The sequence below is a fragment of the Lycium ferocissimum genome, chromosome 9, assembly GCF_029784015.1.
Source record: "Lycium ferocissimum isolate CSIRO_LF1 chromosome 9, AGI_CSIRO_Lferr_CH_V1, whole genome shotgun sequence".
Lineage (NCBI taxonomy): Eukaryota > Viridiplantae > Streptophyta > Magnoliopsida > Solanales > Solanaceae > Lycium > Lycium ferocissimum.
Window position 1 is genome coordinate 58,125,257 of NC_081350.1, and position 16,668 is coordinate 58,141,924.

At 35.5% G+C, this 16,668-nt stretch overlaps 1 protein-coding gene across 1 annotated transcript; it reads left to right on the plus strand.

The window, feature by feature from the left end:
- The first annotated feature begins 640 nt into the window (after nucleotides 1-640).
- LOC132031377 (uncharacterized) lies at nucleotides 641-9,988 on the plus strand. Its single transcript, XM_059421314.1, has 9 exons — nucleotides 641-768; nucleotides 4,188-4,259; nucleotides 5,403-5,492; nucleotides 6,019-6,061; nucleotides 8,306-8,412; nucleotides 8,732-8,827; nucleotides 9,072-9,262; nucleotides 9,371-9,440; nucleotides 9,591-9,988. The coding sequence occupies exons 1-9, from the start codon at nucleotides 691-693 to the stop codon at nucleotides 9,693-9,695; spliced, it is 852 nt and encodes a 283-aa protein (XP_059277297.1). The 5' UTR covers nucleotides 641-690; the 3' UTR covers nucleotides 9,696-9,988.
- The last annotated feature ends 6,680 nt before the right edge of the window (nucleotides 9,989-16,668 follow it).

Genomic DNA, 16,668 nt, shown 5'->3' on the forward strand with positions numbered 1-16,668 from the left:
TAACTATAATTGAGAGATTGAGATTTGAGAGAAAGAGAAGAGTGAATTGGTGTGGATTAAAATGAAAATGAAGAAGGATTTATATAAAGGTGGGGATGGGTTAAAGTGTTAAAAAAAAAGTTTGGAGGGTTTGGGGGGGGGGGGGGGGGGGAATGAGTATATGGCGTCGTTTGGCAACGGTCATTTTTTGCAAATGGACCGTTGCAACGTCCAATAACTGATATCTCAAATTTTCGAGCCCAATCTATAATTTTTTATTTTTTTTTAAATTTTCACCTGTTTAACCGGTCCGGTTCCAGTTTTACCGGTTCCGGTTTCAAAAAATTTGAAACCGGACATGTAAATAATATACGATTAACCAAAATCGGTTAATCGGTTCAATCGATTCCGGTTTTACCGGTCCGGTTACCGGTGTGAACCGGTTAAACCGAATCGGTTTGACACGTTTACTTTCACTAAAAAAAAAAAAGAACTTCATCTAATTAAATGCCGCTCAATTTGCCATCCCCAGTGATACGAGGGTCATATACCTCTATTCAACTAATTTCATCTGATATAACTAATACTTTTAATATTATCAATTCACTGCGAATTCAAATAATCCTTGACCAAAATATAATTAACGAAAACTTATATTATATATGTATATAATGGCGTAAGGAAAAAACTTGGGTCAGTATTTCTGTCAAAATGCAATCAGCAGAACAACTTGTGCTTGAACTCAGCAATCCCGATCTTCGTGAAAATGCCCTTCTTGAACTCTCTAAGGTCCTTCTTCAATTTACCTATATATATGTTTCCTTCGATTTTTTGTACTTTATGTAATACCGTAAGGTCTGGGTATGTTGTTGTTGGAATATTGTTTCCTTAGATTTTGTCCTATTTCGGAATACTGCATACATCCCTGACCCCACTCGTGGGATTAGGTATGTTGTTGTTGGAATACTGTAAGAATACTGTAAGTGTCTATATATATATATAAGTACTTATCGAGGCGGGTTCAGGATTGAAACTCAAGGAGTTCAACTTTAAAGATTTGTATTTTTTAAATTATGGGCAATTTTAATGAATTCTTACACACACACACATATATATAAGTTTGCTTAGATTTTTTTTTTTTCCAATTTCGGAATACTTTAAGGTCTGCGTATATTCTACCCTTCCCAGACTCCACTTGTGAGATTACACTGGGTATATTTGTTGTTGGGATTACACTGGGTATGTCTATATATATAAAAGTATGAGCTTAGGATTTCCTCAAGTGCTTGTTTGTTGTAGTAGGGTTTTCCTGGTAGATTAATCAACTTGATCCAAACACCACCATTGTTTTAAGAAATAAAGAATTGAATGAACAGATATAGTATGTTTTTGAAATTTGTTCAGGATGGTGAGTTTAATTATGGAAATATGAAGAATTTTTCATTTTATTTTTAAGATTCTGTTAGCTGAAAGGGCAAAAATGACACCTTTTGGTGATGGCAAGGGCAAAAAACAGCCCAACTATTGACGGAGGGCAAAAGTGCTCCTTGACGGAAAGTACAGGGGCAATTTTGGCCCTTTAATGGATGGATATAGTAGGTTTCTGAAAACTATTTAGGATGGTTGTTAGTCAGAGAGTTCAATTTTGGAAATACAATGAGGAATTTATCCTTTTAGGATTCCAGTATTGGGAAGGGGAGTGGTGCTAATGAAAGCAATTTACTGCGGGGTGTGTGAGCTTTTATATCTTGTTTCGAGAAACCCTAATCTTTTGTACAGTGAGGGAAACCTTAAAAATTGGTTAAGATTTAAGAATGTGCACCCCTATCCGAGCCTTTGCTAATACTTGTAGCTCCTTTGACTGTAGCCAACAACAACATACCCAATGTAATCCCACAAGTGGGGTCAGGGGAGGGTGGTGTGTACGTAGCCTTACCCCTACCTTGTGAAGGTAGAGAGGTTGTTTCCGATGGATCCTCGGCTCAATAAAGCATACCAAAATATGAAAAGGAAATACAGTAGTGAATTGTCATCTTTGGGGATATATGTGTTGCTTTTGTGATAGGAAGATACATTAGTTGTTAGGTTTATTACCTGTTTTATGTATATTAAGGAGTAACAAATATGCATGAGTACAATTTATGGAATTGTTATTGGTAATTTGTCTATTTCCAATTATAGGCTATTGGATATTTGAACTAATAAAGAACTGCCTTCCAACTTTGCAAGAGGCAGTCACCTTCCTTGTTAGCTTTTTTTTTTCTTCCCAATCATATGTAGCTTCCAGTCCCCAAAAATGGACAAAAAGATATAAAAACATGTATAGGCAAAACCTTCTTGAGATCGTGTCTGGGAAGATATGATTTAATTATTATCTACTTCTGTTTTCCTTTATAGATTTGAATTTTATTTTCTAGTATACTAGGTTTTAGTGAATACTGGATTGAGAACAACTACGAACTATAAGATGGAAATTACTTTTACTTGGTACTGTTAGATAAAAAAAAGTAAAGAAAAAGAGAAACTGTTTGAAATTATACTCAAGTTAGTGTACAGATGATTTTTTAGCAATTACTTTATTCTACTCTTTTTTAAGTGATACATAAGCAATAAAGAGGTTATAGCATCCAACAATTAGAATAGTTGCAGTTTTGTCAAGGGCATAGGGAAGTGCCGAGGTCTGTTGTAGCTTTAAGCGCAAAGAGCAATTAAGTGACGAGTTTTAGTAATGAAAGGCACAAATAAGGAAAATATTTTAAATCTATATACGCACTTAAAAACAAATAACTATAAGCACCTACAGTAATTATGTGAACAAGAATTGAAAAACCTACACTATGAAAGGAAAACTCATGTAAATCTATTTTTCGTATACTAAGTTTCTAATTTCCTATGCCTAAGCATTAACAAATCCAACCACAAACTTCCATTAACAATTAAGATATTGCATTACCAGCTATATTTATTGCTTTGTGCCAACTCCTTCGAGATAGAGTGCCGACACGGAAACACCTCCTATGAAGTGCCTAAGATGCAGGACATCAAGTTCTTAGCGAGCCTTTAATAACATTGAATTGTCATGTTAGCTTACTTATATTATCTATCTGTTGTAGGAGTTTCGATTCAGTGAGAAAGGAAAGGCAATAAATGGAATTTTTTGATAAGTAAGAAATAGTAATTTCTTTTATTAGTAAAACTTCAGTACCAAGACATACTGAGTTATACATAAGATTTGTGGTGCCCTTTATAACTCTAATGATTCGACGAAATTTAGCATGATATCAACATCATTAATAAGAGAAGGCCTACACCATAGTTTAGATGTTGGATACATCTTATAGTATTACAAAAGCAATATTTTCCTCCTTTCCCTCAAAGCATCTACTGTTTCTCTCTAACCAAACAGTTCACATAATGCATAACGGGATTTCTTCCATATCAGCTTCTGTTTCTTCCTTATCTCTGGCCTTGCCAGCTGCACAATGCTTGGTTTAAGTTGCCTGGCATTACCCACTGAATTCCATATAGTTTCAGGAACATGCACCAAACATACTCAACTTATTTGCAATGTAAGAATAAATTATTCGCAGTTTCAGAACTTTCTTAGCATAGATAGCACCAGCTACATAAATTAAAACCTTTCCTTTGTAGGTTTCCCTGCATCAGATGTGGAAAAATTATAGTTTTCCTTGAGCAAATTGGGGAATTTTGGATTGCTGAACCCTTTTCTTGGTGGATTTCTTCCATCATACTTGTAATTAGTGACTGCAGATGTGCTTACAAGCACAGAATACTCTTCCTACCATGAATACTGGTGATATAAACTGGAAAAATTTCTGTTCAAGCATACCCAACTACTCAGCAGTCTTCTTTGTCAAGCAAATTGAACAACATTAGAGCTTGAGTGCTTGACTTTAAATTCCAGTCTTCTCCCTTTGGTTGCAACTGATATGATTGTGGAGAATAATCACTAATTTCTTCTTCTTCCAATATTAACAGCGAATTATATAGTGTCTGCCCCAGTGACTTATTTATTCTCTAACCTCTCTTCGTCCGTCTACAGATATTTGTGCACAATGTGAGAAAATGTTTAATGTTTCGTACTAGATAGTCTTTCAACTTTTTTTCTTTTTCCATTCTAAGTTGCCCCCTCCCTCATCCCCCATCCCACCAAAAACAAAATTGTTAACCTTGTTTTCCTTTTCCAGAAGAGGGAATTATTTCAGGACTTAGCCCCATTACTATGGAACTCATTTGGTACTACTGCTGCGCTCTTACAGGTAATCTTTGAAGTGTTTCATTCTAATTCTTCAGATTTTATCCCATCTGCCAGTAATGCACATGCTCGAAACAATACCAGCTTAGGACTGTAACACTGCCATATCCTCCATCTGTTTGAACAAATTTCTTGTGCCCTACTGTTAAATTGGTAGTGCTTTACACTTTGTGACATTAAAAGGAAGGACTCAGTGAAACATCTCAATGTTCTTGTACAGACCGAAACCTGGCTAGGTACTTTTGAACAAAAGAATGAGCTAGAATCTAAGCGGATCAAATGAAGGGGTGAAAATTGTGAAATAGCAGCGGAGTGATGTAGAATGCCATTCTGGAAAGCTGTTATCAATTAATTTAAGCTGAAATTCGGGAGAAGAACTTGCATGGTAACTTTTACTTCATGGGACGAGTGAGAAATACAAATGGTAAAAACTGAAAATTTATGTGAATTCTTGGTGATGATAAAAGAGGTTTGTGAAGTTTTGGGTGTAGGGTGAGTGTGGGGTCGGACAGAGCTGTGGTCCCCGATTGCTTTTGCTGATTCTTTCGCTCCTGTAATTTGTACTCAGCGAGTGGCGTTTTGCTTATTTAGTGAAGGAAACTGGATAATGAGTGACAGTTTAGTTGAATACTGAATTGGATTACTTTCTTGTTGGTGGGTGAGAAAAAGAAATGTAAAATGATGGTATGGTGAAAACTGGTCGGAGTGTACAGTGAAAGTACTAAATGATAATCTTGATGCTTTTTCCTTGTTTGTCCAAGATAAATGACAAGAAAGGAGCTTAATTCATGTGCAAACAATCTTCATCTTTGTTGAGCATCCAACACTTCCGACATCCTAAAACTCCAGCTAAGCAGATACTTTAAATCTGTTGAGTAACACAAACTACAATATGTCAAAGAAAAAGGTTAATTGAAGCATAGTCTAACTTGCTGGAGAATGACCTTTCAGAGGTCCTTTAGGGAAGTATCGACCTGGCTATTTCCCACCTTGACAGATTTGTTCTATCTCGACATTGAAACGAGATACTTATAATAGAAAATGGATCCCAACCGCTTGATTTCAAGTTCTTAAAGTTTTACTTGGAATTCTTCTCTGTATTGATTTTCCTATGTGCTGTAAGTTTACGTCCATTACATGCTTGCAGGAGATAGTTTCCATCTACCCTGTTTTGTCGCCGCCGAACCTGACTCCAGCACAATCTAATAGAGTTTGTAATGCTTTAGCACTTCTTCAGGTATCAGTTGAATCCTTGTGCTGTTTCCATTGCTCATCTCATCAACAATTTGTAAAGTAATGAGTATTGCCATGTAATGTTCCATCATAATAAGTAATAGATTTCTGTTAAGGAAAATGCTTTCCTTTAGGAGTATTTGTTCAGCAGTAGGATGTAGAATTGGATTTGTTTGGGCTTTTTATCTATCAAGAGGGGATAAAGGTAAGAGAACAGCCTACTGGTGGGCTCACATTAACCCAGTTGACTGTTGCATATTGTTCAAATCCTATATATGATAGCTTTTGCATTTCCTGTTGAGAGCAAATTTCTTTCAATTTCTATTACACTTGGAACATATTGCATATCTTAAATTACTTTCAAGTGTCAAATATTATCATACATATGCTCTTGATCCAAAAAAAAATAAAAAAAAATTATAATACATATGCTTTTGGAATCGTGATCACTATAATTGTTCATTTAATTCTTATGCAGGTCAAATGTCCAATTAATGATGCTGTCTTTCTTCCTTTTTTTTTTTTTGCAGTGTGTAGCCTCTCACCCCGACACCAGAATGTTGTTCCTCAATGGTAATCCTTTTCCCCCTTTTTAATGGGTTTTGCTCAATGGTGATCATCTTGGCCTTTTTGTATGCAAAGCCTCTTTGGCTTTACTTTTAAGTGGATTGGGTTTATTTAAGGGAAAGAAAATGCAATATCCTTGTACATCCATATCATATTGAGTTATGTAGTCATGCATACAGTGCATCATTAAGAACATCTTTGCAGTTGAATCATGGATCATAAACTACGGCAATGAGAAATTCCTTTGACTGTATTGAATTGTCTTATTACATTATTTTTGAAGGTTGCATAAATGGTAGAAATTGGTTTTACTTTCATTTGCAGTTGCACTTCGATGTACTTGTTGCTTTCACGAACAATGCTGACATGGAATCCTTTAGAATCAATTTGATGTCAGTTTTGTCTAGATAAATCTTTATGGGAAAGTTTCTTTTTTGTATATTTCAAACATAAAATCATTGTTGCTCTGTTGATTTTTTTTAACTGGAGATCAAGCAGTAGACACCTACCTTTCTTGCCACTCCCAACATCCAGAATGATACATAAAAGAAGACGACGACTTATATGCTTGTGGCCTCATGTCCATTGGAGCATCTACTTAAACAAATGGGTTTTATTAGCTGTGCTATCTAACTCTCCATTATCCATGAGTACATATACTGTAACCCTTAAAGAAACACGCTTACATATCCGTTCAACTCTTGATGTGTTTCCAAGATATGCAACAACTTCCGTGTGATGATAATTAGGAGAATCCAACTCGAGTGTGATTTCTAGAGTTTTTGCTGCCGAAATGGTCCTATATATAACACGGAAAATTTGATCCTCAAATATCTCTTTAAGAAATTTAATGGTTTGCTTCTTTACATGTGCCTCATATGATCAACCTAATAAATGCCCAGTCCTGATAATTCTATTGGGGAAAAATCCTAGGTTTCTTTGCTTAAATTGAGGGAAAAATAGCCACTCCTCATGACCTTAACTCGATTAATTTCTTCCTCCATCGGAGGAGTGAAGAAGCCCTCCCGCTTTGCTGCGATAGTCCCAGGGAGATCTGTAAGTACTAGAATAGCACTGAGCTTCTGATCTGGAAGCTCCCCTCGCATAGGCTGGTCAGAAAAGTAGTTCAGGATTTCAATGGTGATGTTAGATCCCAGAACACTTCTGTGGCAGCACATGAGGCTGCTGAGTCCTACTTGGCGGATCTCTTTGAGGTCACCAACTTGTTTGCCGTTAATGTCAGAAGGGTTACCATTTTGTCTAGTGATATTCAGTTGAGCCGGTGCTTTAGTGGCGAAATGGCTTAATCTCACTGATCTGTTTCTTAGTGAGTGTTGTAAGATTCATGCTGAAACAGATATTTAGTGGGGTTTAGTTGTTTTTGCTTGAATTGCTTGGAAATGAAAATCAAATTCCTCTGATATAAAATTTGGATATTCTCAGTTCTCATCTATCTGTTTTTGTCTCTGTGCCCTCGGAGGATCAGCAAACTCCACATTGAAGCAAGGCTCATTTTTGTTATCTTTATCTTTTTACTAGAAAGTGAAAATTGGATATGAACATGAAAGTATTGGTAATATGGACTCTACGCTCATTTACTGATGGCGGTTTTAAGGTATTATGATTAATTTATGTATCAACGTCTTCCAAATCAACAACCAACAAAGAATTGATTGCACTTCTCTCGGATGAGTTGAACACGTGATTTCGGTTTTAGTAGATGAAATACAGCATAAACATAGCTGTATAAAGTATAAACGGGAACTTCTCAAGTGGAGCAGTCGTGCAAAGGAACTTTTTCTGGTGCAATTTCTTTTCTTTTAGTCTCAGTCTCAGGTTCTATAATTTCTCCTCAATTTGCGGCTCCCAGATTGGAGCAAAATAGGATTATTTTTCAGATAGGGCTCATCAGTTGGGGATTTATTGAGGTTAGTCATGCGGGCATGTGATGTTGCAAATCGAAATTCCTTAATCCGTCAGGTTTGAGACGAAAAGTGCTGAACTCTTACATACTTGGAGGATTATATCTGTGAGAGGATTAAATTGGTTGAAGTGTGATACTAAATGGACTATTTTGGTGAAAGCTCATGATTTCTACTTTCTCTTGATTTCACGAAATACTTAAACCTTTTTCTACTTTGTGATGCATGTTTCAAGATCTGCAACAACATTAGTGTGATGATAAGTTGGAGTTGTCATTTGGGTGTGCTTTTACTGTCACCTAATCTGACAAAATGTTCCAAACTGCAGCGCATATTCCTTTGTACTTGTACCCGTTTCTAAATACAACAAGCAAATCAAGACCTTTTGAATATCTGAGGCTTACTAGCTTAGGTGTGATTGGTGCCCTTGTGAAGGTAATATTCATACTGTATTTTGCACATATCGTCTCTTCTTTAGTATTTTTTCAAGATTAATGTCATATTACAATATATGTACTGGGGATCACTGAAAGCATGAGAAGCAAACCATGGTAAGTACAATTTGAGAGTCTAAAGATGCTATTTATGATACCTAGAGATATTGTCCAAATATGCGATATATTAAACATGTGGCAATTACTTTTTATAGCTCTGCTTAATGAAATTTCATTTGTTAAAGTGCAATATTCATCATATGCATCTCATGGCATTTGTGCTTCTCCATTTTCGCTGACTTACTGTGATTTCTTTGCAGGTAGATGATACTGAAGTTATCAGTTTTCTACTATCAACAGAAATAATTCCCCTGTGCCTGCGCACGATGGAGATGGGCAGTGAACTGTCAAAAACAGTTAGTGCTTCCTCATATCCCTTCTTTTCTCTTGTAAATGAATTTTATGTTTGGTCATACAATCATAATATCGTTATCATATTCTTGAGATACCAAAACAAAAGACAACTTATGCTGCACAATTATATTCTAGTTATGATTGATACCCTTTTTTATTCTACATCCTGTTTGATTATTCCCAGATACATCCTCCCTCAGTTTGTATCAGCTTTTCCATACATCTAATTTTGAGACATTCTGGCAGGTTGCAACTTTCATTGTGCAAAAAATACTCCTAGATGATGTGGGTTTGGATTACATATGTACTACAGCAGAAAGGTTTTTTGCTGTAGGCCGAGTTTTGGGGAATATGGTTGGTGCACTTGCTGAACAGCCTTCATCTAGATTACTGAAGCACATAATTAGGTGCTATCTTCGGTTGTCAGATAATCAAAGGTGAAACTTCTTCACTTCAAATATCCCTTCAGCTTTGTTATGTACAAATGATCAGCCACTTCTTACGATGCACCTTGACCAATTGCTGATGTGCACGGTTTATGTCAGGGCATGTGATGCACTAAGAAGTGGTCTACCGGATATGCTTAGAGATGCCACCTTCAGTAGTTGTCTTCGTGTATGTACATTTTCAATTCAAGTGCTTCATCTTTTTCACTAAGCTCGTAGTTCTCTCTCAATCAAGAATATCATGGACTCTACCTATGGTTATTATAGACCCTTGTTTTTTTTCTATCGATGATGGGTTCATTTTCCTTATGCTCAACAGGAGGACCCTACAACGAGGAGGTGGCTACAACAATTGATTCACAATGTTAATGGCGCCCGTGTTGGTCTACAAGCAGGAGGATTTGATCATATGCTGATGAACTAAGTTGAGACGATTATTAAATCTTAATTGTGTTGTCTTAGTTGCTTGCTAAAAATGCATCTCTTTCATTGTGGGTCCTCTGCAAGCAATTTGGTGTAGTGTTCTTTTAGGTGCTTGCTAGGAATATAGCACTTTTGATCCGATTGCTAGAATCTGTTTTGGATATATCAACTTGCAAACTTTATTCGACCAAGATTCATATAATTTATTCATTAGTCTGCAGGTTCATATAATTCTTTGTAGTGGAAACGTTGTAGCAAAGTGATTCAAACTGTGCTGCTGGCATTTTCCTATAATTAGTCGACAAGTGAATCTCTTATAATTTTAGTTTAAGCTGTATTGTTCAAAGTTTGGCCTAAAGCGGCTGAAATGTGATGATTATAAAGGGATGATTTTAATTCAGTCGTTTCTTGCAAATGTGAAGCAAGGGCAATGCAATTCTAGGCTGTATGCAGCTGACTGGTTGTTTTCTTTTTATTTATTTAGCGATATTTCGGTTAATTAATTGATTCACCCAGAGAAATTAACTAAAACATTGTTTTGCTATATTCACTAAGTGGAGGCGAACTCTACAACTACATGACTTCATTTTTCTGTTGCTGCCAACACATTTTTGGGTCAAGCCTGAGTATTTTATTATAAAGAGCTAGTTGAGTCCGAGCATATAAAATAGCTTAAAGGGTAATAGAGGTCCACAATATCTAAGGAGTCTCAGTTGAGCCTCGCTCAATTTTAATCATTTTAGTCCTATACCAGGCTAGCGGGGAATTTCCTGGTTTATGGAAAAAGATACTTTTATTCATTATTATTATTATTATTAGCTAAGCGTGAAACTAAGAAAGATGTGTCTAAAGACGCATGTTAAGTAAGTAAATTGTGCACGCTAAGAGAAAGGGAAGAGATGTTCGCAATTACTATCACAAGAATCACGTAGTCTTCGGTTTTATCACCGAAATACCTATGAGGTAGCGGTCTGAATGTTTTTTTCCTTACTTTGTTTTAGAAGTCCTTTACGACTATACTATAAGCTCGAATAGATCCGTTCTTTATGTTGAAGGGCAGACAGAGAATTTGTCTTTATTTATAGAAGCTATTCTTTAATATATATATATATATATATATATATATATATATATATATATATATATATATATATATATATATTTAAGGTTGAATTAGAATCTCTCACGTGAGTCAAAGTTGAAGAGAAGTCTCCATTCTCACATTAAGTTTAAGGGAAATCTTTATCAAGCATTTTGCGATGATCAGTGGTGATTTCTGTAAATTTTTGGCCACGTTAACCAATGGTTTTTCCGCAAAACAAGATATTTTTATATATAATTTTTTTTAGAATTGATCTAATATTACCTGATGACACCCATGCTACAAAAAACTAATGGTGCACTTGATTAAGCTTAGTTATTTACCAAGAAAAACAAAGATCACTTCCCGCTTTATAATTTTTTTCTCCTTTTTTAGTAGTGCACCCATGTTCCAAGAATCCTAGATTCGCCGTTGGCTATGATCTATTGTTGTTTCTATTAATATTTGTAACATTTCAAGATGTTGCTCGTCATACATAAAATCTTTTTCTTTGGTGAAGGCAGTATGGAAATTTTTGAGAAAACACATCATAAATAATACTCATTCCATCACAATTTATTTGATATAGTTTGACTAGACACGGAGTTTAAAAAAGAAATGAAGACCCTTAAAACTTGTGATCTAAAACAAGTCATGGATACTTGTGTGGAAGTAAATCATTTCATTAAGGGGAAAAGGGAAAGATTAAGCTAAATTATTTCTAAATAGAGAAATATATTATTTTTTTGGAAAATACTAAAAAGGAAAGTATATTACATAAATTGGGACAGAGAAAGTATTACATTTGTAAGAACAAAAACATTCCAACTCATTGACGCAACCCAGACCACTAGGTGAAGAGAGCCAACTTCTACCCGTCCATTTTCAAGTTACTTTATTTTTAAATATTTATTCTGTTTCATTTAATCTTATGCATAAAGGATGAAAGTATTTTCCTTAAATTAGATGTCACGAAGGAAAGTTGCAAAAAAGATTTCTTGAGAACATTTCAAACAAAATTTGATTGCATTCTAGTTTTTTTTTTTTTTTTAATTGGTGTAGGGGAAGGGAAATTGGGGTAGGGGGTTACAAGTGGGCAATAGAACCCTCACCAATAAAGTGAAAATTCAGATATAGCCAACCAACTGAGCCACTATAGAGTTTCATTCTAGTACTTCCTTTTGGAATTAAAGAAACTAATGTGTATACGTTCGTAGAGAAAACAAACTTTTTTTTTTTTTTAAATCCGCCACTTTGGTAGCTGGTATTCTTTATTTTTATTTTAAATCGACCTTTTGTTTCTCTAGGACTTATTTTTTATCTTCTCAAGAGCTCATCTTATTTTTTCCAGAATAAATGGTCAAATTTGCCCCTGAACTATGCGAAATTGGACAGATTTGTCCTTCGTTAATACTTGGGGTTAAATATATCCTCGCCATTACTAGTCGCGTTAAATTTGCCCCTGAACTATGCGGAGTGAAATAAATCTGCCCTTACTTCTAAGCAGTGGAAGCTTAGTATCCGGTGATGCCATGTGATTAAGAATTAATTTGTTTAAACGGAGGGTAAAATTTGAACATTTCGCATAGTTCAGGAAAAAAATTGACCCTTTCGCATAGTTCCCCATAATTTGAGTTTTTTTATTTTATTTTTTATTTTTGTTCCTCTTTCTCTCTACCCGCCACTACCTCTGCAACCAATCATCCTTTTTATGGTGATTGACGATAGACATAGTGGCAATAAAAGAAATCGTATGGCCGCATTGGGATCAAATTTTATTCCTTTATTTTTTTACCTAAATTGAAATATGTTTATAATGTCATTATTTGAAAGAAGAAAGAAAAGATAAAAGTTGACAATATAAGATTAAAATAAATAATTTAAAAAATTAATTATCTAAGATTAAAATAAATAATTTTAAAAAATTAATTAACATATTAGAGGGAGAATGCCTATTGTTTAAAGTTGAGGGAGGAGTCTGACTTTTTAAAGACAAATTGAGAGTGTAAAACAAATGTTTCAATAATGATTAATAATTATTTTGAAAAAGGAAATATCAAATCAATTTTTTAAATTACTTCATCATTCCGAATACCATGAGTTTTATGTTCAATAAATAATTTTTTATAGTCCCTCCGTCCATTTTTTCTTGTCCATGTTTGACTTGACCTACCCCTTAAGAGAGAATATATAAAATCACAAGTTTACTATAGCACCCTTTGAATATACTCCATCCGTTTCAATTTATGTGGTACCATTTGACTAGGCCCGGAATTTAAGAAAGAAAGGGAGATTTTTGAAATTTTTGGTCCAAAACAGGCCTTAGGTACTTGTGTGGTTGTAAATCGTCTCACAAAGTTAAATTGTTTTTAAATATAAAAAGATGCCTTTTTTTTGGGACAGACTAAAAAGAAAAGTGTGTCACATAAATTGGGACATAGGGAGTAATAAATTCAATGCTTTGGGAAATGATTATAGTTAATATTAAAGATAAATTAGGAACAAAATGATAAATTCTATCTTAATATAAATTTTATCTTAATTTTTCAAATCGGACAAGTACAAATGAACATCTATTTTTAATATAATGGACAAGTAAAAATATACGGAGAGAGTACAAATTTAGAAGAGGTAACATAACAGTTTTGTTGCACAGTGCTATACAAACTGATAGCCAAAGTCTTGGTAGGGAGAATGCAGCAAGTCAAAGCCAGTGTGATATGTGAAGCCCAATCTGGATTTATTCCTGGCAGGATAATATCTGACAATATTATACTTGCGCATGAGCTGGTCAAATCTTATTCGAGGAAAAACATCGCAGCAAGGTGTATGCTCAAAATAGACTTACAAAAGGCGTACGATTCGGTAGAATGGGTGTTCATTAACCAAATGCTTCTAGAACTTGGATTTCCTGCTTTATACACTGCTTGGGTAATGGAGTGCATTAGGACAGTAAACTACTCAATCCTGGTGAATGGAGAAGCTACACAACCCTTTGAAGCTGCTAAAGGGCTTCGACAAGGTGACCCCATGTCACCATTTCTATTTGCAGTGGCAATGGAATATCTCAGCCGAATACTAAAAGGTTTGCAGGCAAAGAAGGAGTTTAAATTCCATCCCAGGTGTGGAAAGTTGGGCATCACCCACTTGAGCTTTGCGGATGATCTCTTACTTTTTGCAAGGGGGGACTCACCATCTGTTGAGGCCCTGGTCTTATGCTTCTCTCAGTTTACTAAAGTCTCCGGATTACAAGCAAACATGTCAAAAAGCTCTATATATTTTGGGGGGGTGCAAAAAGGAATTCAAGATCAAATATTAGCAAAGTTGGGTTTTTCAAAAGGGGAGCTGCCTTTCAAGTATCTGGGTATACCTTTATCCACCAAGAAACTTACAATCATGCAGTGGCAACCTCTGATTGAGAAAATCACAGCCAGAATAACTTCATGGACTGCAAAAAATCTCTCCTATGCCGGGAGGATGCAATTGGTGCAAAGTGTTCTCTTTGGCATACAAGCATATTGGGCACAATTATTCATCATACCCACAAAAGTAATGAAGATGATACAAGGCTTTTGCAGGAGCTATGTCTGGTCAGGAGGAAATATTATTACCAAAAAGGCATTGGTGGCTTGGGAGAAAGTTTGCTTGCCTATTGCTGGAGCTGGGCTGAATCTGATAAACCTTAGGATATGGAACCAAGCCGCAATTGCCAAAACCTGTTGGGATCTCGAACATAAGCAGGACAGGTTGTGGATAAAATGGATACACGCATATTACATCAAAGGGCAGGAGTTTGGTAGCGGTCCTATCCCACAACAAGCCTGTTGGATGATCCGGAAAATCTTGAGTGCTAGAGAGCTGCTCACACATATACAGTATGATACTGCCAGTAACAAGAGCCTTATCAGACAAGGTTATCTACAACTGCTTGGGGACTATGAAAGAGTGGCATGGAAGAGTTTAATGTTCAAGAATGATGCACGGCCAAAATCTAAGTTTACTATGTGGCTTCACCTACATGGACGACTGCGAACTGCTGACAAATTATCACAATGGGGACTGGATGTGGAACCTAAGTGCTCTCTCTGTCAAATGCAAGATGAAAACATGGAGCACTTATTTGTAGTATGCGAGTACACCAGGTGTCTATAGAGGAAAATACTGCAATGGGTGGGCAATCTGGTAGCTACTAATGGAAACTGGGAACAATACACCAACTGGGCCATTCAAGCTGGGAAAGGAAAATCTCAACAGGCTAAAATTTTTAAGTTGCTGTTTGCTGAAGTAGTCCATGCTATATGGTTAGAGCGCAACACTAGGATTTTTGAGAAGCGGAGAAGGGACTGGCAACTGCTAGCAAAGGACATTGCATATGTATCATGTGTTAGTGCCTCGACTGGAATCCGGACTAAACTGCAACAATGTAATTTCTGAGGAAGGTTAGATGTGAGATGTGTGCTGGTGTATTCTGAGGGATGATATTATTGTATTTACTGCTTTATGATAGCCAGCTGTGGTAGCTATGCTATGGATATGTAAAGATCAATTTGGTGATTAATACAAGAAAGTTAGTTACCAAAAAAAACATAACAGTTTTGTACTAGATGAGAAAATGATCAAAATTGTCCTTGATGTATGGGGGTTGGATTATTTTAGTCCTTCATATATGCCACATAACCGAAATAGTCTTTAATGTATGAAAAGAGTGATTATTTTAGTCCTTCATATACACTACGTAGCGGAAATATTCATTAATATATGGAAAAAAATGATCATTTTAGTCCTTCATGTGCACTACGCCACCATAATAATCCTTAATGTATGAAAAAGACGATCATTCTAGTCCTAAACCTTAAAAGTAACCGCGCAAAAAAAAAATGTTAAGTCTAAATAGCAACTCACATGAGTTGTAGAAAAACATAAGAAATGAGAGTGAAACCTTTGGACCATAACCAAATCTTATATGATGAAAAGATCAACTTTTGCTACTTTTAATGGAAACTCTTGTACCAATAAACACTGTATGTTTTTGCCTTTGATACCATAATGCAATTGTATCTCTTGTTGCAAGAACGAAAACAATGTTATAAGGAAATTCAGCAAAACGTGTACTCTATTGTTGGAGACGCACATGGTGGCGGCGGAAGGGAAAGGACAGTTTTTGCTTTCCTCACATGAGTGACTGGTTAATTCAACTGATCTTTTGAGTGTACCATTAATTTTTAAAATTTAGGACCAGAATGATCATTTTTTTCATACATTGAGAACTATTTTGATTACGTGGACCAAAAGATCAGTATTTTATACATTAAGGACTATTTCGGTTATGTGATATACATAAAAGACTCAAATGATTACTTTTTCAATATGTTAAGGACCCTTTCATGACGCTTTATATACATGAAGGATCAAAATAGTGCAATCCCCATATATTAAGGATCATTTTGATCATTTTCTCTCTACAAAGATTCTCACAATCTAGAGCCTGTTTGAATGGATTTAAAAAAAGTAGCTTATAAGCTGAAAACAGCTTATAAGCCAAAAAAAAAAAAAAAATTGGGGTAGCCCAACTTTATTTTTTTGGGGCTTATAACCCAATTTTTTTTGGCTTATAAGCTATTTTCAGCTTATAAGCTGCTTTAGATAAGCTAAGCCAAACGAGCGCAATTATTTTTTTGGGCTTATTTTAAGCACAAAATGGCTTATAAGCTGGCCAGCCAAATACTCAAAAAAGCTAAAAACAGCTTATTCAAAGAACTTATAAGCTAATCCAAACGGGCTCCTAATAGTCTTCCCCAATGTGAAGTCCTGGAGAGGAAGATGCATCTTGGGTTGACGTATAGTGCGACTTGTCAGATATATTGGGTCATATGGTATTTCCCCGTTCTCTCCC

Bases quoted from the DNA above. Each gene is read 5' to 3' on its own strand.
- LOC132031377 (XM_059421314.1), top strand. From the start codon at position 691: ATGCAATCAGCAGAACAACTTGTGCTTGAACTCAGCAATCCCGATCTT. The intron at 8,413-8,731 runs GTAATATTCATA...ATTTCTTTGCAG, and splicing joins TGATTGGTGCCCTTGTGAAG to GTAGATGATACTGAAGTTAT. The intron at 9,441-9,590 runs GTATGTACATTT...TATGCTCAACAG, and splicing joins CCTTCAGTAGTTGTCTTCGT to GAGGACCCTACAACGAGGAG.